Source organism: Cucurbita maxima, unplaced genomic scaffold, assembly GCF_002738345.1.
Source record: "Cucurbita maxima cultivar Rimu unplaced genomic scaffold, Cmax_1.0 Cma_Scf00039, whole genome shotgun sequence".
Lineage (NCBI taxonomy): Eukaryota > Viridiplantae > Streptophyta > Magnoliopsida > Cucurbitales > Cucurbitaceae > Cucurbita > Cucurbita maxima.
The window spans coordinates 390,993-418,973 of NW_019272055.1; the positions used below are offsets into that span (position 1 = coordinate 390,993).

The window sequence follows — 27,981 nt, forward strand, 5'->3', positions numbered from 1 at the left end:
TGGGTAAACTCGTAAGGCGCAAGAAACCTGATTAATGAGATCCTCTCACCACCGTTTTATATTTTATTTTTTATTTATAATAAATTTAGAAACTTTTTTGTCAGTCAATTCCCAAACTAATCCCTTATTGATCGGCCATCGCCGAGCCGAACGTTCTTCTTCTTCGTCGCAAAATTTCAAGGATAGGAATCTCAGTTCTTCTCTCCCGCCAGATTCCCAGTAGAACAACATAGATTTGATTTCCGCATATGGCTCCTTGAGATCCTCTTCAGTATCGGAGAATCAGAGGTTCAGAGAGTGAGACGTCCACGATTCCGGCCGTGGCGGAGGAGAAGACGACGATGCGATTGGGGAAGAGACGATGAGCTGAGGCATCGCATCGTGGAGAAATGAATGTGAGCCATGCGACGGTTCACCCGGCCGAAGATCCCCCTACTACCGACGGCGCGAATGCGCCCATGGTCAGGATGAAGGACATGGAAGGAATGCCCGGCACCCGCGGAGGACTCGCTTTGCGATTCTTTCAGTTTCTATTTGCGGCGGCGGCGCTGGTTGTCATGGCTACTACCAGTGATTTCCCTTCTGTTACGGCCTTTTGGTAAATCTCATTTTTCCTCGATTGAACCTTTCTCTCTGAACTTGCGTTTCGTACAACTTTGTTCTCTATTTCTTTGGAAGGATAAGGCGATTTGTTATATTAGTAGCTTTTGGATTCAGGATTCGTCGGGTTGGATCTAATTTTGCAGGAAATGGATTTAATTCTGCAGTGAAATAGATTCATTTACTTCGTTTTAATTGGATTTGCTACGTGCCCACGCAATCATGATCGAAGTTTCAGATAAGTTAAGCCCGAATTTTGGAGCCAATGACAAGCATTCTGTAAAATACATCGATTGGTTGTTGATGGTTCAATACACTGAAGATGCAATAAACTCGATCAGATTGTTGTTAGCTTTGTCGTCTGATAATAGTCATTTCTTATATGGTTGATCCCAGATTCATTGGCATTAGTATCTTTTTATCCTTGGAATTAAGTTTAAGGTTTATCTTTTTATCATTTACTTCATCTTCAAGTTCTTAGCTCGTGTATATGAATCTTATGCTTATTGAAGCTATGAAAAGATAAATTTGCAGCTTGATTTTCTACGCTTGGTCTTTATGTGCGTGCTGTTCCTTAAACAATCAAATCTTCTGCCTTTTCAGCTATCTTGTTGCAGCAGCTGGTTTGCAGAGTTTGTGGAGCCTCTTTTTGGCCTTCATTGATATATATGCTCTATTAGTGAAGAGATCCTTACAGAATTGCAGGATAGTCAGCTTATTCACTATTGGTGATGGTGTATGTTTATAGCAAAATTTTGATTTTGGCATCCGTAGATTCACTTTTATGTTCTTCAATATTCTGGAAGCTGATTGCTTTGCTGCATTACTAGTTAGCTCAACACCAATTTTCTTGGACTGGATTAATGAAATTAATGTGTTTTAGCATGTTAACTTTAAAGCCTGGTGGTATTCTTTTAGGTGAATTGGACTTTCGATTGTTGTTTCTTACATCAAGTTATTTACTGATATCACTCTCTGTTGCTGTTGCATATAAAACTATCATGATTGCAATCATTCTCATACGATAATAATTGAATACTTAGAGGTCCCTTTAGAACTCGCACAATTTCGGCTGTCATTTTCTTTCGATCAATTATCAATGATGCACCTTTCCTGACTTGTCTGTAATTTCACTAGCCTAGCAGCTGACACCTGAACTTTTTTCTCTTCAGATCACATCTACCCTCACATTCGCTGCAGCTTGTGCTTCTGCAGGCATCACTGTTCTTATAGACAACGATATCGGTAGCTGCAGCGAGAACCACTGTGTACAGTTTGAAACTGCAACGGCCATTGCATTTATTAGCTGGTTTACTGCGTTGCCTTCGTTCTTCATGAACTTCTGGTCTCTTGCATCCCGATGAATTTGGCTTGGCTCTTTTTAGCTAGTTTACTGCGTTGTCTTCATTCTTCATGAACTTCTGGTCTCTGCATCCCTATGAATTTGGCTATCAAACTTGAAAGATATTGTTACTGTTTCTTGCTGGTTTATGATGTGATGTTTTGTAGATGTCCTGAAATTGAATCTTGTAATGCCAATGTTCAGAATTTGTAGTTAAGGTGATAAATATGGGTGCTTTGATTTGGACGTTGGTTCATCACTTGATCATTCATTATTGCACTATCTGATGGCAATGAATCACATACAAACACAAATATTGTAAATTTACTTTGGATTTTGGTTTCAGCAATTCATCAACATTTTCCATTCTTATCATTCAACAAAAGAATTTGATATCAGAAAGTTTCCCCTGCCAGATACATCATTATACTTCAAACCCCAGGCAGATATATAGATAAGATGTTACATAATTGAAGAACCCCTTCCTATTTTCTAGGACTGTTGCATAATTTTCAACAAGTGTACAGGGAAAAGAATCACAAGAATGACCAGTTGACGAGGGAGAAGGCAAGACAGTGTACAGTAGACTCGTCCTCGGTAAGAACTTTCCATACAACGGCTTGTTCAAAGGATACATGTCGCCCCATTGTCGACATGCAAATTCCAGCAGGAATGTAAGCAAAGCCCTACCGAAAACAAGTAAGTATTCAGTTCAGTTAGCATCATTACATCGTTAATCAATCTTGAAATAGTAAGTCATCATAAGTTTTCTTTATGCAGCGTAAACACCCCAGCCATGTCAAGTCGAGCACGACAATGAACTGAAGGGAAGAATATAATACGAAACCTGGTGCATTAAGCTGGAAAAATCAGTAGAGAAGGCCTTGCGGGCAGAATCGCCAAGAATTTGATCCAAAGTGATGTCTTGTAAGGCAACCTAGGATATCTTCAACATGTCAAGGCCTGCTTGGTTAGCAAACATGAACACTGGGGGTAGTGACTGCAAACCAACAAAATAAATTACATTGCTTAGAGGACAGCCACACAACACAGATATTCATTTGGTTCTCACTTGCAGAGTTTGTTTATTCACCTCAAGGGAACAGCACAGAATTGCATCCTGATGCTTTCATAGGCGTTTCAACACTGATTCACCATCCACACTCTCTGAAGGCACCAGTTCAGTTCCAGTATGGCATCTGTGAGACAGAGAGGTATGGAGTCAAGTTTATATTTTTATGGCTTATTATCTTAAATTCGAAGGGTAATTTTCTTTGATGGGTGGTTTCCTAAACGGGAGAATGATTTTTACCTTCAATGGGTAGTTTTCTGAGTTGGTAACTGTGGTAACTGTAGCTATGGCAGATCCAGTGAGCCTGTGTGAGAGCTTCTGGACAAGCAGATGATCGCTTTGGCTCCGATGATGAGCTTAATCCTGAGGGCTTAAGGCTAAATTTCTTTGCGATTCTATGTAGTTTAGGTAGCATGTTTAGAATAATTCAAACTAACACGATCATGTGAAGTGATTCTAACCTCAATTAAGTGTTCTTGACTTGAGATATTTGATCAAAATAGTAATTTGAATCTTACTTTCCCTTAAAGTGATTCCTTATCACTAGGGTTAAGTGTTCTTACCTTTCCTTTAACCAAATGCTAAATTTATTTGCAATTTTATATAGTTTTGGTTGCATGTTTAGAATTATTCAAGTTTGACATGATCGATCTTGCTTGTAGAGTGATTCTAACTTCCATCAAGTGTTCTTGACTTAGATATTTGATCAGCAAGCTAATTCGAATCTTACTTTCCCTTCCCTTAAAGTGATTTCTTATCATTAGGGCTAAGTGTTCTTACCTGATCAACTAGGTGATTCGAATCTTATTTTCTCTAGGAGGGATTCCTTCTCATTAGGGCTAAGTGTTTTTTACTTTTCCAACAAGTATTCTTGCTTTGGGATACTCGATCAATAAGGTAATCCGAATTTTACTCCGCTTGTAGTGATTCTTTTATCATTTGATATTACGACTCTATTAAACAAAACAAAAAATAAATTTTCATACATATTGAGATGAGATTGAAAGGCATTTAGAAGTGGGGAGGAAAGAGAGAAGAAAAAAGAGCATTGATTTAATTATTTGGTTATTTCATCATAGGATTTAAAATACTTTTATTTTCTTCCTTTCCCATTTTGACCCTTCCCCTTCCACTGCGAATAATTTTATTTTTTAATTTTTTAATTTTTTTAATTTTTTAATTTTATATATTCATTTTGGGTCTTAATTAATAATTAATAGGTTTTCCTCAAAACTTGTGCCCTTTTTTCAAATGGTTATTTCTTACGAGTTTATTTATTTATTATACAACAAAGTCTCTTTCATAAGTCATAAATTTTTATTTTATTAAATATATTTTAAAAAATTATTGAATTCATGAAAAATAAGTCTGACAAAAAAAACAAGAATAAAAACCAACAAAACTAAAATTAAAATTCATAAATTTATTAGATATTTTTTTCTCAGTTCTTCAAATTTAAGTTTTTAAAAACTATATTAAATATTATATTATATTTTTGGTTAGGATATATTATTGAATTTATTAGGATGTTTTATATTTTTTAATAGAAATTATATTGAAAGATGGAAAAAAAATTGTTCTTAAAAGAACCCAATTTTCTTAAATTCTTCGAAAATCTCCACTTCAATATAGACATAACCTTAAAAATTTAGAAGCCAAATCCATTTTTATATATTAAAAATGAAATACTTATTAGTTGGTTGTTAAATTTTGTGTTTAAATAATAATTTTAAAATTATAAGAAAACTCCTAAAATATAATTTTCCCATGTCAATTTAGAATATAAAATAAAGTTGAAACGAGATTGGAACAAATACTTTTCAAACGGCGGACCTAAAACAATTTGGACAAGATCCGCAATATAAACACATACATATATATATGGGATGTCTACTAGAGATGTTGTGTACACAACTCAAGCCCACCGTTAGCAAATATTGTTCTTTCCTTCAAGGTGCCCACCGTTAGCAGATATTGTCCTTTCCTTCAAAGTTCTCAAGGTTTTTAAAACGTGTCTGCTAAGAAGAGATTTCCACGCCCTTATAAAGAATATTTTGTTCTCCTATCCAACTGAGGTGGGATCGTGTTATTGCACCCAAGGGCTCCCCAAGGGATCATCGAGATGATCTTGGGATGCAGATTAGAACAGAGTTCTTGGAGAAGATGGGATAGCATGCCCAAAGATACGAATATATAAGTACATAAGTTGACACAGTCGCTGTTGAAATGGCATTGGGATGCTGATACTAATTTTTCCACCTCTCAACAACTCGAGTTTTTAACAAAACGGGGCGAAAAAATAAGAAAAGAGAAAAGGTTGACACTCAAAATAAGATGCAGACAAGAAGAGAGAACCTAACTTTACTGCAAAACCATACGACAATCTCCCCTATGTGGTCTCTTTCTAATGAATCACCTCATCAAATTTTGAGTTCTTCCAGATTTTCTAATGTCTTGGTTTCTTGCCGACTGTTCACCAATGTGGTTGTATCCTGTTCTACTTCAGCAGGTGACTCAGTGGGCGGTGTGGGCACGGGCGCAGGAGCAGCAAGGTTTTCTTTAGGAGCAGTTGGGGCTGGACAGTCTTCTTTTTTAACTGCAGGAGCATTTTCCTTGCGCACTGGGGGAGCAGCAAAGACAGGAATTGCTTGCCTAATGGAAACCGGTGGGGCGATCCGTACCGGTGGGACTCGAATTACTTGCTGTGGTGGTAGCTTCAATGGCTGTGGTAGAGGAGGGGCAGAATACACAGGCATTGTTGTTCTAATTGTAACTGGTGGGGCAATGCCATGGCAAGATGTCCTATACTGGTGAACGGGAATATACGAAAGAGCAGCAGCTCCGGCACTGAACTTCTGGGGGCGGGGGGTTGCAGAGCCTTCTAGTGCAGAAGTTTGGGCATGTGGGATGGGGATTTTATTTGCTGAAAAGGGAGCTCTGCTACGAGGAGCTGCTTTTTGGCAAATTAAGGGCAGAATCTTTGATGTTGGAGCAGGGGGACGTTGGGGACTAGTTGGCCGTGGACTTTGAATTTGAAGCTTTTTGGGGAATGGTATTGTTGCATTTGGATTTGACATTGCCATTTTTTCCTTTTGGCGATAATTCAATAAGGCTCGAGCTATAGTGATCTGCTCCAGTTCATCATTGTTTTCTGGTTCTGATGAAGAGCTTGCTGATTCTTTAGCCACTAGCCAAAATCAAAAACAAAATGTTTTCTCAACACCAGAATATTTGATTTTTTAAGCAAGGCAAGAAGCAGATTAAGAACAGGATACTTTGCTTCCAGAGGAAATAATGGCTCTATAATAAAGAACTTTCCCATAAACATATCACAGAGAAACCATTAGAATTTAATCTCCATGTTCCGCTTGCATACATTAATTTGCACAAAATAAGATGGGGTTATTCTTTCTTTGTGAGGATATCGTTGAAATTGTTCGTTTGGAAATTTCCGAAAAGCTAAGCCATGGTAACATACAAATAGTAAAAAATAGAAATAGAAATAAAAACTCACATTGTTTTAATGATGACCAAGCTGCCATTGCAGCATTCTTCTCTGCTTGTTTTTTATTCTTGGCAGGTTCTCCAGTAAACGTTATTCCAGCCAATTCTACTATCCCTGTAAAAACAGGTAGGTGACCAAGACCTGATCTGAATGTTGTATACTGAGGCAATGGCGCTCCAACTCTTTGGGCAATTTCCTGCAGGAGGTTCTTGTAAACCCCTGTCTCATCCTGATCATAGGTGATTACAGTAAGTAATTAAACTAAAAATCGGCCAAGTTAGCTCATGCATATATCATAGCAGCATCTTTGATTCATATCAAAACATTTAACAGACCAAAGAACAACATCAAAAGAGAAAAGTTGACAAATTCTATGCCCAAGAGGGATTAGTAGATTTCAGGAATCTTTTCTTTTACTATAATCAAATGCTAATATCTTGTATGCATTTTACTTTTCAGCAGATAGTGTACAAGGAATAAAAACATGTATGGATGCATGTCATGTTATCAATTATTCATAATGTACTTCATGTTCTCAGCAGTGTTTAAACCTAGAAATACGTTACATATAAATAATAATTTCATTTGAGAGATCTGCAGCCCAGAGAACTATACTATCTTCATCATCAATAATACTTCCAAATTGAAGAAATCTGCAACTTAAGTTTTTATGGCTCCATTGATCAATTTCTAAGGTGCAACAAGTTTTCTCACTCTTTAATAAAAAGAGCAGAGCAGATTCCATTTGACCTGAGGTAATCTGAAGTTGAAGCTCACAAGCATCATAATTCGATTTGTAATGCCTCTACTGTCTAAAACTGAATTCAATTGAATTCTAAAAGGTACATTTCATAGTTTTTTCTGTGATGCTGCATACAAATAATAAGCTATCTAAGCTCCAACTCTTCCATACTAGATCATTAATCTGTTGTTTTGCATAGTAAAACTCCATAAAATGGAATTGTTATTCATCAATCTTACCCACCAGGCCACCACTTAATCGTTAGAGCTTTATTTCATGGCCACGTCTTTTCGGATTAAAGATCCAAAGTTGCAATTTGAAGTTTACAAAAGTGAAGTAGTTTAAGAACATGGAAGCTAATAGTGATATCAAATATCAGGTACATTCTTTAATTTCAAAAGATATTGTTTCCTATTTTTGAAAGTTAAGTTAACCGAAGGGTAAGAGAATTGAAACATAGTTAACAAACCTCAAACCAATTAAACTTTATTAAATGAGTTATTACCAGCCAAAAAAGAGAAATAAAGATAAAGTATGTAAACAAGGCAATGAAAAAATAGTATGTGCGCCTCAGAGACCAACAGAAACAAAATATTTGATATTTTGAGCATCTTAACACAAACAAATCCTCATTAACAATCACTAGGGCGATACCATAGAACCTAGAGTTCCATAGGTGTAACAGCCCAAGCCCACCACTAGCATATATTGTCCTCTTTGGGCTTCCCCTTCTGGACTTCCCCTCAAAGTTTGAAAACGTGTCTTCTGGAGAGATGTTTGCACACCCTTATAAGGAATGTTTCATTCCCTCTCCAACCGATATGGAATCTCACAATAGGACATTCATCTTATTGGAACATAACGACATTCATGGAAAAGTAACCCCCAAATCAACCCTCGAAAATTCCTCATCTCTCTCTTCAAACACCAAGATAAACAAAGGTTTTTAAAACACAATAAAGTTGACAAAGACACATGCACGCATTTCCTCGAACGGCAAAAGGAGAGAAATAAAATTAAAGAACAAAGAAGAAAAGCTTAGTCAAACAATTTGTACAAAAACGCGGGGAGGAGTAATTACATGAAATTATTGAATATACCCAAGTTTTAAAGCCTCCAAGACTTCTATGAACAAAAATAATGGACACAACCTCCTAAATTCTAATTGGTCTACTTGAATCATCTCTATCTGAAATTCAGCCTCCAACAAGTTTATCACAATTGGTGTTGAATTCATGGTCCGTGCCGTTTCTACGATACCCATCTGGTCATTTATGAGATCGGAGAAATAAAATGGGCCAAAGTTGGGAGCTACCGAAAACACAATTGGACGACCGACAAACCCATTAATGAGCAAATTAATTACACCAACTTGCCCGAGAAGATTACTCCCGACAGCTGGCTCCGAGATAATAAGGTAAACAAAACTAGATACCTCCTCTAATGGAACGGACCCTCAAAGAGGCGTCACGAGTTCACACTTTTCGTTCAAACACGACCCTAAACCGTAGGTCCAGTCAAGAGAATTCCGGCCGATCAGAGAGATCCGAAGATCATAACATAATTTAAAGGAAAAAAACCCAACCCAATCCAGGGCACAACGAGCAGAACAAGCATCTCTTTTAGATCTTAGTTAACCCACCGACCGAGATATTCAAGGATTAAGCACTACAGGTACGATTGTGCAATTTCTGTGTATCCTATCTTACTGGAAATGATAACAGGAAACTCAGAGGAGAAGAACACGAACAAAATGCACAACGAACACTAACATAACAAAAAACCTAAAGCAAATCTCTAACGTTCTCAACTCGCACAAGCAAATCCTACTGCAAACAGTAACATCAATTCATTCAATAAAACACAACCGAGAAATGAAGATCAAGCAGAGAAGCAAGCCGAGACACAAGAGCAAAACCTAAACACAACCATATGATCAAAGTAAAAAAGGACTCACCAGGATCCTAGCTGCAAGCGAATGAGGGGGACCACGGTTAGAGAGTGCGTTCAAAGCGACCTCGGCGGCGGAGTGCTCGGCCTGACGAAGAGTAGAGCAGTACTGAGGGCATTCAAAGATCTCGCCATTGAAGTTAACAGTAGCTTTAAACCTCGGCGCATGGTCTGGTCCTTCCCTAATGCAGGCATACGAGGGAAGATTGAAGCAACTTCTCTGCGCCAGCTCTTGAAGCTGGTTCTTGTACATTTCTACTCCGATTCAGTCTCAGCTCCGCCTCACTCCTCTCCTCAGTTCACAAATTTACCTCCTCCCCCCTCCTCAAATAAGGCTTTACACAGAAACCAAAAACCCTAGGCCAGATCCGATCCGCCGTAATCTGTCAGAAAAATCAAAACCACAGAAGAAGAATCTCACCGTCGTCGGTGACGGAGATGAAAATCCGGCGAGATCAAAGGTTTTCAAGGGTTTTTTTTCCCTTCACTTCCAGAGAGAGAAAGAAGAGAGAGAGAGAGAGAGAGCCCTGAGGCTGGTTCGTGAGACAGAAAGGGAAGAGAGAGAAACAATAATTTTCTTAGCGGAAAAAAAAAATTAAAAAAATTAAATTAAATTTATTTCTTATTTTTTTAATTTGTCTTATTTAGAATAATATTATATTGTGGAAATTTATATAATTTAATGCTTCTTATTTTTTTGGAGTCAACTGGAACGTTATTTTAATTTATTAATTAGTAATTAATTGTTTATTAAGAATAAATCATTAATTTTTATATACTAAGCACGTGCCCTCACTAACACTGTACAGATAGACATAATAAAGACAATGGGATTATTAAGAGATTTATATAAATTTGATTTTTGTCTCAAAATAAAATATATTTACTTAAAAATATTTCAATAATAAATACATTTTTTTAAATAATAAGGTAATATTTATCTCAAAAATACAATTTTGGTATTATTTCATGAATACCTTTTAATTTTTTTAAAAAATTTAAAAATATTTTAAAAAGTTAAAAAAATATTTATTTTTACTGATAGTATCAGTTTCAAAAATCAATATTAAAAATTTTAAATTTTTTTTTTAAAGGTTAAAAGATGTTAATACTCATTTAAAATTTTATGGATATTTTTTACCGAAAGATATTAATTTAAAAATATTTTTTAAATAAATAGTTAAATATTTTTATCCAAAACTAATAAATATATATTTGAAAAGTCTTATTGAAAATTTTAAAATGGAAGGATATTTTTATTAATTTAGTCTAAATTTAATTTAATTTTTGTGAAATGACAAAAATGCCCTTGATTTAATGTCTATTGTGTTATTTTGCTTATAAATATTGCTTTCTATTGATTTATTTTGGTAAATTTAGTCTTTTAATTTTTAAAATTTTTAAAATTCATATACACAAAATTAAAATTTAAATTACAAAAGACATAAAAAGATTGAATGGTTAAGATTAAGTTACCTCGGATGAATATTGAATTTTGTGTCTATTTCATCTCTGAATTTTCAAACGTGTCTAATATTATTTTGATACCAAATAATAAGGATTCATTAGAAGGGGAGTAAGATTCAGATTACTTTATTGATCGAATATCTTGATACAAGAACACTTGTTTGAGATTCAGACCACTCCACAAGTAATATCGATCATATCAAGCTTGAATGATTCTACCTGCAACATAAACTATATAGTAAAGTTGAGGAATATTTTATAAATGAAAAATTTAAAAAAATGAATGTGATGGAACAGTAGGTAAATTAATTAAAAAAGAAAAAAAAAGGTTTGGTTGAAACTATAGGGCCCATTTTGCAAAGATATCCTCCTACCACCATATCAAAAGATGCAACCACTTTGAAAGCTAGTGGAGATAAAAAGGTGGAAAGATATCAAACCTACAAAATGCCCTCTTTCCATTCAAATCTTTCAAATTTTTGTATATATTTCATTTCGATCCTTCTAATTTTAAATATTTAAATTTAGTCTCGGTCCAAAAGTTCGTTTGTAACGACCAAGACCTGCTGATAGCAGATATTTTCCTTTTTGGACTTTCCCTTTTGGGTTTCCCCTCAACGCTTTAAAATGCGTCTGCTAGTGTGGGACATCACAATCCACCTCGCCCTCAGAGCCAACGTCCTTGCTGGAGGATACTGACACTCTTCCTTTCTCCAATCGAAATGAGACCACCACCAAATCCACCTCCCTTTTGGGCCCAGCGTCCTTAACTAGCACACCGCCTCGTGTCTACCCCTCTTGGGAAACAACGAGAAGGCTGACACATCCTTTAGTGTCTGGCTCTGATACCGTTTGTAACGACTTAAATCCACCGCTAGTAGATATTGTCTCACATTGGTTGGGGAGGAGAACAAAACATCTATAAGAGTGTGGAAACGTTCCCCTAGCAGACACGTTTTAAAGCCTTGAGGGGAAGCCCGAAAGGAAAAACCCAAAGAGGACAATATCTGTTAGCGGTGGATCTGGGCTGTTACATCGTTATAATACGATCTCAAAATATGAGACCCAGGAAAAAGCTGGTCAAACTTAAATAGGATATGATAGCTTCTTTATGTTCTAACATTCTTGCCGATACAATATCCAATCCAAGGTCTAAAAAATATTTTCCTTTTTTCGGGAATATCAAACAGTGAAAAGAATTTCTCAATGTGCATAAGCGCTCACACTAACCCACCGCTCCTATTTGCATGGTAAAAAGCAAAGAAATAAAGGGATTCACAAATTCTCCTAACCTAGAGTTCGTAGTAATAGGTTCTATAGGAGCTGGACAATCCTCTTTAGTTAAATTAGGAGACTTGGGCAAATTTTTGGAACAAGGACCAAGCATTGAGAGCCCTTCAAACTCGAGATATAAGCTATTAGTTTATGTATATAGTGCTCACGAATTTCAATTCGTGACCTGCAATCAACCCTTTGCTTTAAAATTTGTTCTTCCTCTAGAGTCATTCTCGTTGGATTAAACCTATTTCATTATCTTCGTACCATTGAGATGAATATTTTTCATGAAAAAGTCAAGGTCTGAGGAAGTTTGGATCGAGCTACCTAATAAGAGGTAAAATCACATGAATTTGAACCAATAAATCGAGAAATTTTACCTCAAAATTAGAACACACAAAAATTTGTCCTTCAATATCCCTTCCATTTGCTTCAAGATTAGAGGAAGAGTTTTGGTGAAGGAATTGAGAGATGATATGGACGATAAATGCCCAAATAGAGAGCAAAATTTTGTAGGTTAGCTTCGACGAAAAGTTAGTTTCTAAGGGTATAAAAATCGTCATCTCACTCTATTGGAGGTTGAGAATGATGACGTTGCTAATTTAGTTGAACTGACGGTCATCCCAAACCAAACCATCCTCACTATTTTATTTATTTTAGCCTCAAATAGATTGGTTCTCATTTACTTCTTTTGATTCCTTAAAATAGACGTGATTTGGACACTTGAAGTAACCCTAAATGTTATTGAACAAGTGAGTAACCGACTTTTCTCAAGTTTACGGGTAGGAATTGCATGAAAATGAACCATGAAACAAGAGTTAAGTACTAAAATAAGACGTTTTGATCGAGAATCATGATACTTTAAAGTAACTTAGCTAAATGGACTCTGATATCTGTGAAATTTCAATGGACTTATTATGATATAATAAGGGCATAGGTAAATTTTGATGAACATAAGAGCATCTTTAAGGCTTAAACTAAGGATAAGGGTAAAAGGATCAAAATGCCCGTGCTATATTCGTAAGTTATTTTAAGGTCTAGATGAACTCTAAATAACTTAATGTTTTATTTGAGACATAAGATTTATTATCCATTATTGCAAAGTAACTGGGACATGTTGGGGACCGATACCAAGATTGAGGTACAAAATGACCATAATACCCCTACTATGTCTTTTAAGATATTTTATGATCTAAATGGACCCAAAATGACTTAAGATCATATACGAGACCTATTTTTAAGGATACAAAGAACTATGTAATGTTTTAAGAAAACTCGAGCAAGTTTAGGACCTAAATCGAAATTAGGTGGAAAAAACCAAAATACCTCTGCCATGATTTTATGATGTTTCTAAGGCCTAAATGGACTCCAAATGATATGAAATTTTATATAAGACTCATTTATGATATCATGAATGATTATGCATGATATCAAAGATATTAGAATATGTTCGGGGGTATAAGCCAAGCCTTAGAAGAAAATCACGAAACTACCCCTAATGACCCTTTTATAAGAATTCATGGTTTTTACGAAATTTAAATGATATGATATGTTACAAGATATTTATTGATAATGTTATGCATATGATTATGAAAATATTGTATGTTTATAACTCATACATGGGATTAAGGCTCACATGTTATGATTTAAGCCTTAGTTATGCCTCAAGTGTTAAGAAAGAATTCTTAAGAGTTAGAACCTAAGAACTTAAGATGACGCTCTAACGATAATAACCAAGTGAAGTGAGCTTGTCCCCAAAAAGCACAACTCAAGCCCTAAGCCTATCATGACGCTAAGACGGCTATGTATCACTTTACTCAAACTGACCTCATGCCCTAAGTCACCTTAGACCTCCCAACACGTGGTGCATCATGATCTTATGTTCGCCTCATCTAGGTGGGATGACCTGCCCATGTTTCTTATAGAACACCTTGCTCATGTTTCTTGCAAGTGTACCCTACCCATATTCTTGCCATATATCCTACCTATGTTTTCTTGTAGGATATCATGCTTCTTGTTTTCATGTTTTTCCTTACCTAAGTGAGATGCTCTACTGTTTTATACAGAACACTTGCCTATGTTTATGCAGGGTTACCCTCATAAAGGCACGAATCATATAAGTGAATGAACTTATGCATTGTGCATTGTGCATTGTGTATAGAGTAGAAGTGGATAACTTAATGGAACCTACTCTCCTTGAACCCGCCCAAAGGTGAGGGATTATATGAGTACATGGAGCTAGGATAGGACCTTCATATTATGTACATGAGTGGAAGTAGGTAGCCCAATGAGATCCACTCTACTTAAACCCCTTAGGGAAAAGGATCTCTACTTAAACCCCCCTAGGGAAAAGGATCATATAAGTATATAAGTCTATAACCATGGACTAAGAACTCAAGAATCCATAACCTCAAGACAAGGTCCTTAGAACAAAACTATGCTCATGAACTTCAGATCTTTGGACATGAACATGCTTAAGAACTTAGAGCCCAGAGGACATTCTTTGGACATGAACATGCTTATGAACTTTAGAGCCCCAAGACCAAGGTCCTCTCGCGACCAAGGTTCTTAAGGCAAGCACTAAGGCATGTCTCATGATCAGGATAAGAGTGTGGGTAAGAAGCCAAGAGCAATTCGGGAGCATCCACACAAATTCATCATTCCAAAATACATTCTTTAGCTTGAAAGAATGGCGATGAAAAGATTTCGTGAAGAAAGCAAGGCGTGATATGGTTTGGATTACCCCAACTTAGGTTATTGCTTCTGCGAAGAATCAATTTTCTCGCGAACTTGGGAAGGTTTAATGATATGAACTAAGAGACATCAATCATACAATATACTTCAATGAAGATGTGAAGAAAATGACGTTGAAATTATAAAAAGATATTTCAATTCATGCCACATTGAAGAAGAATGAAGTTTTATTGTTATAATTTTTGGGTGGATCATAATTTAGAGTTGTGTTTCTTTAATGTATTTTAAGACTTATTTACATCGTGGCTAATTATGGTCATAAAGTATACTAGTGGTTAATTATGGTCATAAAGTATAAAAGTTACAACTCTTGGAAAGTCTCAGGCAAAGTTAAGAGTTTTCATTTTGAGGCTATATAATGTCATGTATGTTATCTTTGTAAGAGAGACTTGGAAAATATAGTAAAATAAGCATTTGTGCTTTCCTTTAGTCGATGACTAAGTTTCTTTGCAATTTTATATAGTTTAGGTTCCAGGTAGAATCATTCAAGTTCGACATGATTAATCTTACTTGTGGAGTGATTTGAATCTCAAATAAGTGTTCTTGGCTTGAAATATTTTATCAACAAGAATCATTCAAGTTAAACATGATCAATTTTGCTTGTAGAGTGATTCGAGTCTCAAACAAGTGTTCTTGCCTTGAGATATTCGATCAACAAGGTAATCTGAATCTTACTCCCCTAGCAAACCTACCGCCTCTGTCACTGATAATACTCGATGAAATGCCCCACAAATTTACAATGTGTTTAAAGAACAATTGGGTTGTCAATTAGGTTGAGCATATTTTGGATATGAATACAAATGTGGAATACTTTGAGAATCGATCTATGATAATCAAGATGACTTCATGTTTTCCTACCATCGGGAGGTGTGTAATAAAGTCCAGGGACACACTTTTTCAAGGTCTTGTTGGTACTAGAAAGAGTTCGAGGAGTCTCGAGACCTTGACTTTTTCAACTTTATCTTGTTGGCAAATGAGGAACGTCTTGGCATACTATATCATGTCATATCATATATTTGGCCAAAAATACTCTTTTTTCATTAAGATATACGCTCATTGTCACCTCGGGTGACCAGCCCAGAGGGTAATGAGATCTGTGGACAAATTTCCTTCGTAGTTCTCATGCTCTGACGACAAACAAACTATTTTCTTTTGTCAACCGAAGGTCCTCTTCGACCCGCTTTGGTTACAGGGTCTTTTTAACTGTCCTCATATGATATCACACATCGACCCGTCAATCTTATTTGAATGTGGGCTAACATGCACAGAACCGCATGCTTGTCCTTTCGATTCAAGGTGTTGACCGCTTGATTACTCTAACGTTAATTTGGTTAGTTAAAGAAGTGACAAATGTCATTGTTATCCGTCTTCACCAGAAGTTAGATCCTAACAGATAATGTCTTCAAACTATAAGATAGTATGCCTCCTCTCTGCACTATTGAGTTTTCAATTGTCAAAGGCAATAGGGTGGTCCTTCTAGATGAAAACGCCCATGAAGACAAAGTTGAATGCATCTGTCTCTATTTCAAAAAGTTTTGAAATTTTAAACAAGCCAAGGATAGGACCATTCATCATGATTGCCTTATCTTTGAATGGCTTCTAAAATTTGTCTGACCACGACTAATGGTGGTCTTTCTTAACCAATTCTGTTAATGGGGTAGTTCACTTAAAAAACCCTTCGACGAACTGCCTATAGTAATTGGTCAGTCCTAAGAAGGATGCATATTAGTCACTTAGGTGGGTACTTTTCAATCCTCGATAGCCTTTATCTTGTCACTATCCATGTTGATTTGCTCGCACATGATGACGTGCTCAAGAAAATTGACGCACTTTTAGGCAAAAGCACATTTCCCTTTTGTCACATACAACTCATTCTATCTCAGCTTTTCAAAAACTAGGCAGAGGTGTACCTTGTGTTCCTCCAGTGTGGAACTATATACAATGATATCTCGAGATGCACCACGATGAATTAGTCTAGGTATTCATAAAAAATCTGGTTCATCAAGGTATAGAATGTAGCTCGGGGCGTTTGTTAGGCCAAAAGTCATCACTAGAAACTCAAAAACCCCATAGCTTGTTACACAAGTTGTTATGGGTTCGTCTCCCTCTATGATATGTATTTGGTAGTATCTCGATCAAATCAAGTTTTGTGAAGTGTTTAGCCCGATGAAGCTAGTCAAATAGGCAGGATATAATCGATGGGTACTTGCTGTGTACTGACATCTTGTTTAGGGTCTTGTATTCAATGCACGGACATAATGTCCCGTCTTTCTTTTCTGAAATAACACAGGGGCGCATATGATGCCTTTGTAGGACAAATGAACCCAACAGCTAACAACTCATTTAACTCCAGGTAGGAGCTCGAATTCGTGTTCTATGCCCCTTCGAGGGGTAATGCCTTCGGTAAGCTATCTGAAATTATATGAGCATAACTATGTAGTACATCTCAAATTTCGCTTGGAATAGGTTTAGCGGTGGTTACTTTTTCCACCATCGATATGGCCATAAACATGGGCTTTGATCGAGCAAGCCCTTTCTTCAATTGGGATTGCAAGGATTATAGTGGGGTTGCATTCAATAATCAAAATACACTTAGTTGGTAGCATTTAAATAAAAAGGAAGTTCATTACGTCGAAGTCGTCCATATGAACTACAACCATATCCATTTCTCGCAACCAAACCAAGGAGACTTTCTTGGAGACACTGGCGATAGGCAAGGCCTCTAAATTAACCGCTTTAATTTTTTCCAAGTCCTCTATCTTTATTTCCAACTTGTAGGCTTCTTGGTCTGAGATGAAGTTGTGGGTCATACCTAAATCCACCAGAGTACTCTTACTCAATCGAAAATTGACCATAGCACTAACAAAAATAAACCATTCCTATACCCTTTGTTTGGATCAACTTTTAGTACTCTCATTTTTGGAGTGTCGTGATCGTTCTCTATCGCTAGTTCTACTTCGAGGTCATTCCTTTGTTGTACTGAGGTTTGAAGTCTACTAAGGGCTGGCTTGGTGAGGACAATGAAAAGCATGTGGGAACCTTTACATAAAAGACACTTTAAAGACATCGATTGATTGTTCTTGTGTAGGTAAGACCCTCGAGATGATCAGACAATCATGATATGAGGCGATCGATCTGTTCCCTCATTTGGTCTATCACTCCTCTATTAGGTCTACTTGTGCCTTATTCCTCTAATCCATGGGCTTGAAAGGTCTGCTTCGTATTCCTCTAATCCATGGGTTTGAAAGGTCTGCTTCGTATTTTATGGTGAAGTTTTTTTGTTTTGAAAGTTCACTTCACCATTAAAGTTTAGGAGTTTCTCAACGGCGGAAAATGCCGCAAAATTTTGTTCTTACCCATGGATGTAATTCCTTGACAAAACATAATATTTTGACATGTCCCTAATATCCAGCATTTACGTAGAGAATTGTTTGACATAGTCCCTAATTCCTGCCTGCCTTAGTTCCACAATTATTGCCTTGCCTGAATTCTACATTTTCAAGGAAGAGCCAAGTCCTCGACTCTTTCTTAAGGTCTAGCAATGAGTTAATAATGCACAATCTATTTTAGATGTCGTTCACCTTTGAATGCCACCATAGTGTTGCATCGTTGATGAGATGCTCTGAACATGTTTCTATGGTTTTAAAGTATTATTGAATGCTAAAGATAAAATTCTTGAATTCTTTGGCATATGGTTCTCTTTGAAGGCTTTGGGTTTCGGGATCTTCAACTTGTTAAGCCAGACATGAGCTTGACTCAAAGTTCGATTTTCCACCGCCAACATGGCTAAGTTCACTTGGGTCTTCATTTCAACCATCTCGGTCTTGATGGCATCTATCATTGCCCTTAAATCTTTGGTCAACTCGCTGGAAAGTTCCAACATGATCTTTTACGAGATGCCTAGCTCTATGACACATACCTCAATGTGTGCGACAAAGCTCTCAAAGCAACCTCTGCCTTCTAAGCTAATTGGTCGTGTAGCTTTTTTTTTCTCGAGGGAATCAACCATAAATATCAATTTTTTAATTGCTAACCCATCTAGGTGGGCCCTCATAGCGCCAATCCCACTCACTTTCTCATCTAGTTCTACTACTTGACCTTCCCGGAAGCCGACCGTATCAAGGATTCTTTCAAGAACATTATTTCATCTTCGATCTCAAAAATTCAGTTGACTTGCAATTTAGCCAATTGTCATAGAGTCGACATTGTTTTGGTCTTTAACAAGATGAGAAGCTAACACGACTCTAATACCACTTGTCACAGTTGCACTCTTTTTAGCAACAGGATAGCGATAGTATAATACTTATTCTAATCCATCGAACAAGTTAGATGTGTCAAAATTAAACTTTGCAAACAATTCAAACGTATGTTTGAGTCTTAAGTCATGTTTTGAGACAAAATGTTTTATAAAACATAAGCGAGGAAAATGGTTGAAAAAAATTGAAAGAAAATATTATGAATCTTCATTAAAAACATGTGGGCACGAGAAATTATAACACTTGGTTAGGGAGGTTTGATGACTACTTGTCCCCTTTATAGTACATTTGAAGCAAGTAGTGTCCGACAAGAGTAAACATAATTTTGTGGTCATACACAATTTATATATAATAATATAATAATAATAATAATAATAAAATAACATGAAAGCAGATAAAAGAGTTTGACATGATATGAGCATGCGACAACAGACAACACGTCTTAGACAAGCATGAACCGAACTAGATTGGATTGGGTTAGTTGATGAGTTTCCTTAAACTAGATTGGTTGAACCGGACCAAAATACATTTTTACTTACGATCCAATCATATATATACATATATTTATTTTATTTTTATAATTATTTTTGTACGTATTAAAAACAAAAATTCAAATAATAAGCCCCAACAATCGGAATCAACCCAACCCGAAAAACTTATTATTTATTTACTGAATTATAAGTATGCGTGCTAAATTTTTTGTTCGATCAAACTTATTTGTGTTTAAAACCGAAGATTTTTATTTGTTTTGTATTAAAATTAGTGGGCATATTAGCAAAAATGCAATAGGGGTAAAAATTGAAATACTAGGAGTTTAGGGTTGAATTTAAAAAAAAAAAAATTGTGATGAATAAAATATGGTGGAAATGTAAAAAGAGAAGGGGAAGAAAAGCAATTAATGAAAAGTGATGGGAGGCAAAATTAATAACTTTCATGGCCTCACCACTAAACATTGGTGAGCCGCTGGAACAGTATTAATACTTTATTTATTTATTTATTTATTTATTTATTTTTAATATTTTCCAATTATTTCTCTTATCTTCTTTATGAGTGGGCCCCACACAAATATTTGAATTTCAATTCCTTTAAAATGGAATCCAATTTTTCTCTCTCCCATTAATTCTTTTCCCCAACTCATTAAACTAACTTTAATTAATAAGTTTTTTGTCACTAATTTTTAATGTATTTATTCCATATTTACTTACATTTTAGTAAAAAATTACTTTATTTTCTTAAACATATAAGATTCTGGATTTGATATCTATGAACTCCGACATTCCCATTCTTGAACGCTTACTTACTCTCACTTCTAAGAGTGAAAACTATCTTCACATACCAACATGATTGTCCTCACTCACATACATGCTAAGAAATCTTCGAGTCACCCACAATATAAAATTATTTAAGTATAAAACGCTTAACTTTAGAGTTCCTATAATTGAGTCACTATGCCTTATAATTGAGCCACTATGCACATTATACGTGCAAATAACAACTTTTAATTCTTTTAAATCTTTTTTAGTCTCTCAATTTTTATGCGTAAATCCATTCAAATTTATATTTTAAAACCACTAATGCACCATTATGAAAGTGTCAATTTAGTCTCTAATTTTTTTTTTAAAAAAATTAAAATACCCAATAATAGGACCATTATACTTGTGGGAGACACCTTGATTGATTTGAGAAAACATAAAAATAGAGAATTTATAAAAATAATAAATAATTAATTAAAAAAATAAAGAGAGAGAGAGAGAGAGAGAGAGAGAGAGAGAGAGAGAGAGAGAGAGGAAGTGGGAAAATTCAACAAAATAAAGTGATATATCACATACCTTTTTTATTATAAAAAAAAAAACATAATTAACATACTGTACACTGTGCCACTCTATCTTGTCCCACTTTTTCAGAACCATAATTACCATTACACAAGAAATTTGAGTGGCTTAATTTATTGGTTAAAGCACTGAAATGAACACTTCAAGAACAAGAAGAACAAGAAGAACAAGAAGAACAAGAAGAACAAGAAGAACAAGAAGAACAAGAAGAACAAGAAGAACAAGAAGAACAAGGGTGATTCATTGTAAAAAAGAAAAGTGCTTCTTAATTATTGAAAGATTTGACCTTTCAGCTTCTAAGTTTATCTCTGGTTTATATATGTTGGGAACAACTGGTTTTCAGAAAAGCAGATATAAGGTGGGGATTGGGATCATTTTAGCAGGCTGAAAAGCAACGCAAAACCAGCAAAAGTTGACAAAGACCCACTGAAATCTTCACTTCCAATACCAACAAAAAGAGCTAACAGTAGAATGGCTTTTTGTTTTTCTCTTCAAACATGAGTTTAACCTCAAATCTCCTAACAACTTCAAAAGTCTGAAATTCAGAGCCATAGAGAGAGAGAGAGAGAGGGAGGGGAGGGAGGGAGCTGTGCATTTACTCACTTGTGGGACATAAGCTCTTACATTTAAGTGATGCAATCACAGATGGGATTTTGTGTTTTCATGATTTCAACTCGATTCTCCCTGTACTATTGAAACCCTCCATTCCAAATTGGAGGTTAAATCATCTTTTCTTCAATGCTCTACTGTTAAATCTCCTAAGCCATTTATGGCCAATTGGTATTGATCCTTGAGCCACTTCAAACTTATTACCTCTCCCTATTCGGTCCTACCTCCTCTCTGTCTTGGCATTTCTAGCTTTGTTTTTGTTTTATTCCCTTCGATCCCAACTTGTGATAAAGATGATGTTAGCTTCAACGAAGATTGACTTACCTAGGATTTGGGATTCTCTGTCATTCTCTTGAACCAGGACCCTCTCATAGGGGAGCTATAGTATAAAATAGAATTCTGTGTCCAGAGTAGCAGTAGCGACAACGGAAGACTTTTAGAGAAAACCAAAATTAGGACTCTTCCTCCCCTTGGTGGAAGGAAGTTTTACCAACAAGGAGGCTGAGGGGCAAATTGAGCAAGACGCAAACTACATAGATTAAATCAGGTCTAGAAGCCTGAAGGCAAAATGCTAGAAGGTACTACTATAAGGTTTGCTTTGGATTAGCCCTATAATACAGTAAACAGACCACCGGAGAATGAAGGAAACTCCTGTTGGTTATATTGTTCTCTATTACTCAATCCCATCACCTAACAGAACTTTCTGAAAAGAAACAAAAATGATTAATACACTTGTGAACATCACTTGACCAGATCATAAGCCTGCCTCATCAACTATCAAAAGAATTGTTATTATTCAAAGCCTAATTCATAAGAGCTAACCTGCATACTGCAACAGTTATCAAAAATAGATCTTCATTTCATAGATTCTCACTAATATAATGTACCTAGTTTTCCAGTAGATGGAGTTAAATTGAATACAGGTTTTATGAGCTAGCCTACAGTCTACAATAAATAAAATACAAAACCGTGGATGTGTATAAACATGAATACACAAAAATTATACTACATGGAGTGTTACCATGAAAACGGGCTCGCACCCAGAAGAAAAACTTCGTTTTCAACATCCTTAATCCATTGACAAACTCGATTGCAGATCTTTATCGCCATAGCCTGCGGAATCATATGTTCTACAATCAGAAAAGCTTTCGTTTCCCCCAAAGAGAATCCAATTCGCATTACCAAGGAAACATAACAACAAGGCCACAGGCACACACAGACACAAAATGGGAACATAGGGGGAAAAAATAAATATTTACGAGGATGTGTTCCAGTGAACAGTGATAAAGACGAAAAAAAAAGGAAGAAAAAGAAAGGAAGAGTAGAAAACCATGGAAGAGGCTCCAAACTCTAATTTGATTACTTCTACCCTAAACAATCCATCTAGAGCACAAACAACTAGCTTACCAAAACTTCCTTTATTATGGAGGAGGATTCAGTAAACCTTCTGTAACAGATCTCTATCCTCCCAATACAAGCACGGTCATAATCAGATTAGCACAAATAAGAGCGTAGGCATTGGTTGTTTTTTGTTGTTTACAAGGATAACAATGGAAAACGTTCTTCAACTGCTAGTCGGGATTTCTTTGGCGCCAAAACCAAACTTACTATGGATTAATGCAATTTTTTGAAGTCAATAAGCATAGATTCATATGGATTGATGCACTGAAAACTCTATAATTGGAATTATGGTTGGAAAGGAATCAGAGAATCTCGAAAGCAAGCAACTTAAATGGTCAGATCTTTTAAGTCCACGAGATTAAAGGCCTCATGGTGTTCTCTTCCCAAGTCTTTTGTTGATTTTTCTTTACAAGATAATGCTTAAATTGGGACGCTTTCTATTTCTATTTCCATTGTAATTTTATTTATTTCCCTTCCATGCAGAATTTTTTAGCAAGGAAATTGTATCTTATAAAAAAAAAAAAAAAAAAAAAAAAAGAGCATTAGTATCTTCTCATTTATTTAATGAAAAGTATCGTTTACATGTTTCATTTGTTATTTAAAAAAAAAAAAGAGTGTAGGAACAAGAAATCAGCATACAAATACTTGATGTTGCCATCAATAAGTATGCAAAAGAAACGATAAAGATGATAATGATAACTTTCTTATCCAAATCTCTAATGTTGAACATGGATAGCACCGTGAAAGACATGTATCAAATTTAAGTAAACGATCAAGAATTTTCCTTTTCTTTTTATTTGTTTTCAAAGGAGAGGATGAAATCAGAATTGACCACAAGAAAACGCATAAAGGTGGATCTGTAAGAGAGACCACTCAAACTAGAATCTCTATAAGCAGAAAAGCCAACTAGCTAAGATACATGAAACATCATCCTCCAAATAACTCATAAGGTTTTGGAGACTATCTTTCAAGATTCTTGCGTTCCTTCATTTCAAATTATGAGTACGAGAAACTATTCCGACACAAACTTCGTGCATCTAAATCATGTCCAAGCTATTTTTTTTAACATTGGGAGTTTAAATCCAATAAACCGTTCATGTATTGAAGAGTTGAGGTTCTAATAGCTAGAGTTCATATTGTTTAGCTAGAAGTTTCAAGTGTGTAACTTTTCAAGAATCAACAAAAAGTGTTTTTCTTGTAAAAAAAATAAAATAATAGAATTAAAATTCACCATATCAACAATCATGGAAGACCAACATGCAAGAATATGGTCACTACTCCATACAAATAATTTTTTAGCCAACCAGAATACTCATAAATCTGACAAAAAGAAATACCTTATCAGCCAATGGATCAAATGCTGCATAAAGCTCAAAATCTTGGGTGACCCAGCAGAGTAGAACTGCCAATAAAAACCAACATTAAGCCTTGACTGCCTATATGTTCATGCATCTTTATATCTAAGCAGATAATGGGTTTAATGCAGCTGAAACAGATTCTCTCCTCTTGCACAATTCAAACCTAAGCATACTATACAAGATTCTGCAAATTAGAAGGTATTGGTTCTTATTGTAAAAATTTATGTTCAGATGTTTATGCCACACTAACAATATGTTGAACGTGGGGCATACTTTGATTAAGGCTCTGGAATGAAAAAACGTCAACAAAAATCAAACTCCTTAGCAGGGTAGTGGATTGGTGATATAGAATAGACAAAGTCCAAAGGGATAAAATAGATGTAGTAGAGCAGAAATTGATTGTGATGGATAATCGGAAAAAAAAATATATATATAAGAGAAACTAAAGTCAAAGGAAAACGTCTGATTCTGATAAAAAGAAATACTATGAATAAAGAACAGATATGGCCAATAAAGTTGTGAATTTGGATGAAAAGACAATAAGAAAAAAGAAAAAAACCTACCATCAAGAGTGAAAGGCAGTATAATTATGAAAACTCAATTAAATGATTGTATTAATCCAATTGGAAATGTCAAGGGAAAAGAAAAAACGTACCATAGTTTTCATCTCTTCTAAACTGGGTTTTGTGAGGGCCAATTTCTTTATCATGCATAGAATCATAAATATTTTGGTATGCTCTGTACAATCTGCAATGATAAATAAATCAAAACAAATATGCAAGGAAATAAAATTTACAATCTCAAAATGCATGATTAATAAGAAGGAAAAGCCATCTAAAAGTTATTGTATGGGATTAGAAATTTGCCACATATACCTCTTCTGTTGTTGACGACTGCTAATTGGAGATGAAAATTCAGAAGCAACGTACTGATCCAGATATATACTGCGGTAAATGAAATGCCAGAGTCCACCAGGACCACCCATCCCAGCAGAAGATTCCTTGAATCTTTCAGTAAATTCTGATGGAACTCTTTGTTGACCCAAATGAGGAGATATGGTTCTATAGCGAGGCAAAGAATCAACAGGCACATCTTCAACATGCATCCCACCATCTAACATAGATCTCTGAACTTCACTAAGAACATTTGACTTCAAAAGGACAGTCTCAATCCGAATCCTAAAGTGTCAACCAGAACATGCAAAGAAAAAAAAAGTATCAACTATCAATCGTTGAATAAGCACCCAACAAACGTCTTACAATAACAAGAAAAACTGCTTTGTCTAGTTGGCTTGAGGTTGAAATAATCATAAAGGCATAATGAGGTTGTGAGCAGCCTAACTCTTGATAAAAATTTTCAAAGTCATTTTATGTTGCTCCAATATGCATTTTAATCATGACATTTTATATAGTGCATCATCCTTCTAAAATACATGATAAAGAGGGTCAGGAAAAAAAAAATTCTTGATAGGAAGAAAGTAATTTGGTCAAACTTAAATGCAATTTATGTAGCCGACCTGAATTTTTAAAAGTATGTCAGGTGGGTTGGCCGGACAGGATATTCAGTGTAAGGAAAACAAACATTATGGATGGTAAAAACATATTCCATTTTTTGCCTTAGTTGACAGCCAAAATACACTCTAGAAGTACTGAAATATGACATCTATTCACCTGCATTCCTTTAAGTGATAGAAGGAATCTGAATTAGTTGTAAGGAGCATAAAGTAAGTGTTAGCCTGCCACAAGACATTTATTCGGTCAATATACAGTGAGGATAATATATACAACATCACAATTATTTATACCCGCTATAAACCTATTAAATTACAAGAGTTCAGCCGATGAAGAAAATCACAATACTTCCATTCTTTCTAATGGCAGCAGTTTACCATGGAAAAGAATTGGACTCTTAACATTTAGACTATTACTATTAAATGAGGGTGAAGAAAACACGGTAGGAGTTTTGCAATTAAGATCTCTGATACTACGTTGAAACAAAACAGAAAATCTTGAAGTCATTAAGTCTTGAGTCTAGTGTCCACTTCATTCAAAAAGTTTCAAAGAAGTACAAGCCTAGGAGAAGTTGAGAGTTCCTCTCTCCCTACCTCATACTCACTACAGCCAGAATCTGATTCTCATCCACAGAAGAGATTCCTATTTACTCTCTAGTCTAGATATGCCGTCTTCTCCATCGTTAACTTTAGTTATAAAGGGCCACCACACTTACATCACAAAACTTAAATGGCAACATATTTTCCTCCTATCAGCCTAATTTCATGTCAATACCTCGAGGACAAAATAGAAACTAATTATAGATTTCAAAGAATAAAAGTGTTGTTAGCCATGAAAACCGAGGAACCACATAGAGACTAAATTGAATCCTAGACCAAATGCGTATTTTACCTAATAAAATTTAAAGGAACAGTCTCACTCACATCGAAATAATGAACATATGCATACAAAAATGCCATAGGATTGTATCTTGGAAGGCATATTGGAGAGAAAGACTCGGATGTCCTGCATTAAAAGGGTTAAAAGATAAAATGAAAAATTAACCATTGATAAGACGTCAATTTAAGATAATCCACATCAACCGAATCAAAGATATCTGAAGTACCCACAGCTCATTCATCAGAAGAGCCTAATGTGAAGTTATAAAAGAGTGAATCTGGAAAGACATGGGAATGAAAGGTAAAAACACAAAACAGACAATAGAAGATGATGAAGAAACCTGTTTGAATTTCACAAAGACAATGACGTTGCCTCTTAAATCAAATGAATATCTCATGGTAATGAAAACAGCTTAGGGTTTCTATAAGAAATCAGGAAACTACAATCGTGATTTAACAATCTCCCACATGAAGTAGCAATGGTATGTAAAGGCAGCAATCTAATAAGGACAGAACATTAACTATTACAGCTTCATTTGTGCAAAAGTTTTTTTTTTCCTTATTTTTCCCCTTTTCTTATAATAAACCTGAAAGGATGTATTGAACAAAAAAAAAATAAGGCCCGAGAGAAGATGGCTCCCCCTCCCAAAACAGAAGCTAATACAAAAACACCTTCTAATCCCGAAACCACCACCAAGAGCTAGTTACAAAAAAATTGCTCAAAGTGTGAAACCACCACCAAGAAGCAGTGAACTGAACATTGTTCCAGAAAATAAGAAAATCAGTAAACTTCCTACAGCTGTGCCAAAGTTCATTTATTGAGCTCATGTCAGATGCAAAATTTGGTTGTTCTACATGAAGCAGAATAATATAACCTAAAATTTGAAACTAACCTAAAGGACTCTGATGACATCACAAAGTTGGCAAGTAGTAACATATCATCGGGATGAAGAGAAGCCTTTTGAGCACCAACAAGACTGATAACCTGCAATCTAGATTCAATTCTTATATATTCTATGGAGAACATGATACGCTGAACTAAGGGACAGGAAGGGGGCCAAGAAGATGAAAATTCACCTTATGTTTGCACATTAAAATTGCAAAAAGAATGCCAGAATCAGCAACATCTTGTAATATCGCACCTGCAGCTTGTCTTGTACCATAAGCGAGAGGAAGACAAGTGTATGCATGAAGAAAAGTAGCAGGGTTCCTGAAGTTGGACCAATCAATTAGAACGGAGGAAAACAAAATCATAAATTTAAAAATGAAATTCCAATGCCCTTCACTGAACATGATACCAAAAGTACACCCACCCACACTCCATCATAAAGAATAGTAGAACATACATTTTATACCAAAAAAAAAAAAAAAAAAAAAAAAAAAAAAAAAAAAAAAAAAAAAAAAAAAAAAAAAAAAAACAAAAAAAAAA

General features: G+C 35.5%; 3 protein-coding genes across 3 annotated transcripts in view; 1 reads left to right on the forward strand and 2 right to left on the reverse strand.

Moving 5' to 3' along the window:
- The first annotated feature begins 66 nt into the window (after window positions 1-66).
- Window positions 67-2,317, forward strand: LOC111469335 (CASP-like protein 5A2). The gene is made up of 3 exons (XM_023114574.1): window positions 67-598; window positions 1,204-1,336; window positions 1,773-2,317. Exons 1-3 carry the CDS (start codon window positions 390-392, stop codon window positions 1,962-1,964), a joined length of 534 nt encoding a protein of 177 aa, XP_022970342.1. The 5' UTR covers window positions 67-389; the 3' UTR covers window positions 1,965-2,317.
- A 2,866-nt stretch (window positions 2,318-5,183) lies between these two features.
- LOC111469315 (double-stranded RNA-binding protein 2-like) lies at window positions 5,184-9,762 on the reverse strand. Its single transcript, XM_023114547.1, has 3 exons — window positions 9,219-9,762; window positions 6,529-6,748; window positions 5,184-6,201 (listed from the first exon to the last, which is right to left on the reverse strand). The coding sequence occupies exons 1-3, from the start codon at window positions 9,462-9,464 to the stop codon at window positions 5,435-5,437; spliced, it is 1,233 nt and encodes a 410-aa protein (XP_022970315.1). The 5' UTR covers window positions 9,465-9,762; the 3' UTR covers window positions 5,184-5,434.
- A 12,480-nt stretch (window positions 9,763-22,242) lies between these two features.
- LOC111469307 (vacuolar fusion protein MON1 homolog) overlaps window positions 22,243-27,981 on the reverse strand; it is a 14,354-nt gene continuing 8,615 nt past the window's right edge. Inside the window, exons 7-14 of the mRNA XM_023114536.1 lie at window positions 27,630-27,762; window positions 27,446-27,537; window positions 26,598-26,679; window positions 25,834-25,898; window positions 25,039-25,341; window positions 24,819-24,910; window positions 24,143-24,207; window positions 22,243-22,517 (exon numbers count right to left, since the gene is read on the reverse strand). Coding sequence (XP_022970304.1) covers window positions 22,422-22,517; window positions 24,143-24,207; window positions 24,819-24,910; window positions 25,039-25,341; window positions 25,834-25,898; window positions 26,598-26,679; window positions 27,446-27,537; window positions 27,630-27,762 — 928 coding nt within the window. The 3' untranslated portion in view covers window positions 22,243-22,421. The remainder of the gene's footprint in view (window positions 22,518-24,142; window positions 24,208-24,818; window positions 24,911-25,038; window positions 25,342-25,833; window positions 25,899-26,597; window positions 26,680-27,445; window positions 27,538-27,629; window positions 27,763-27,981) is intronic.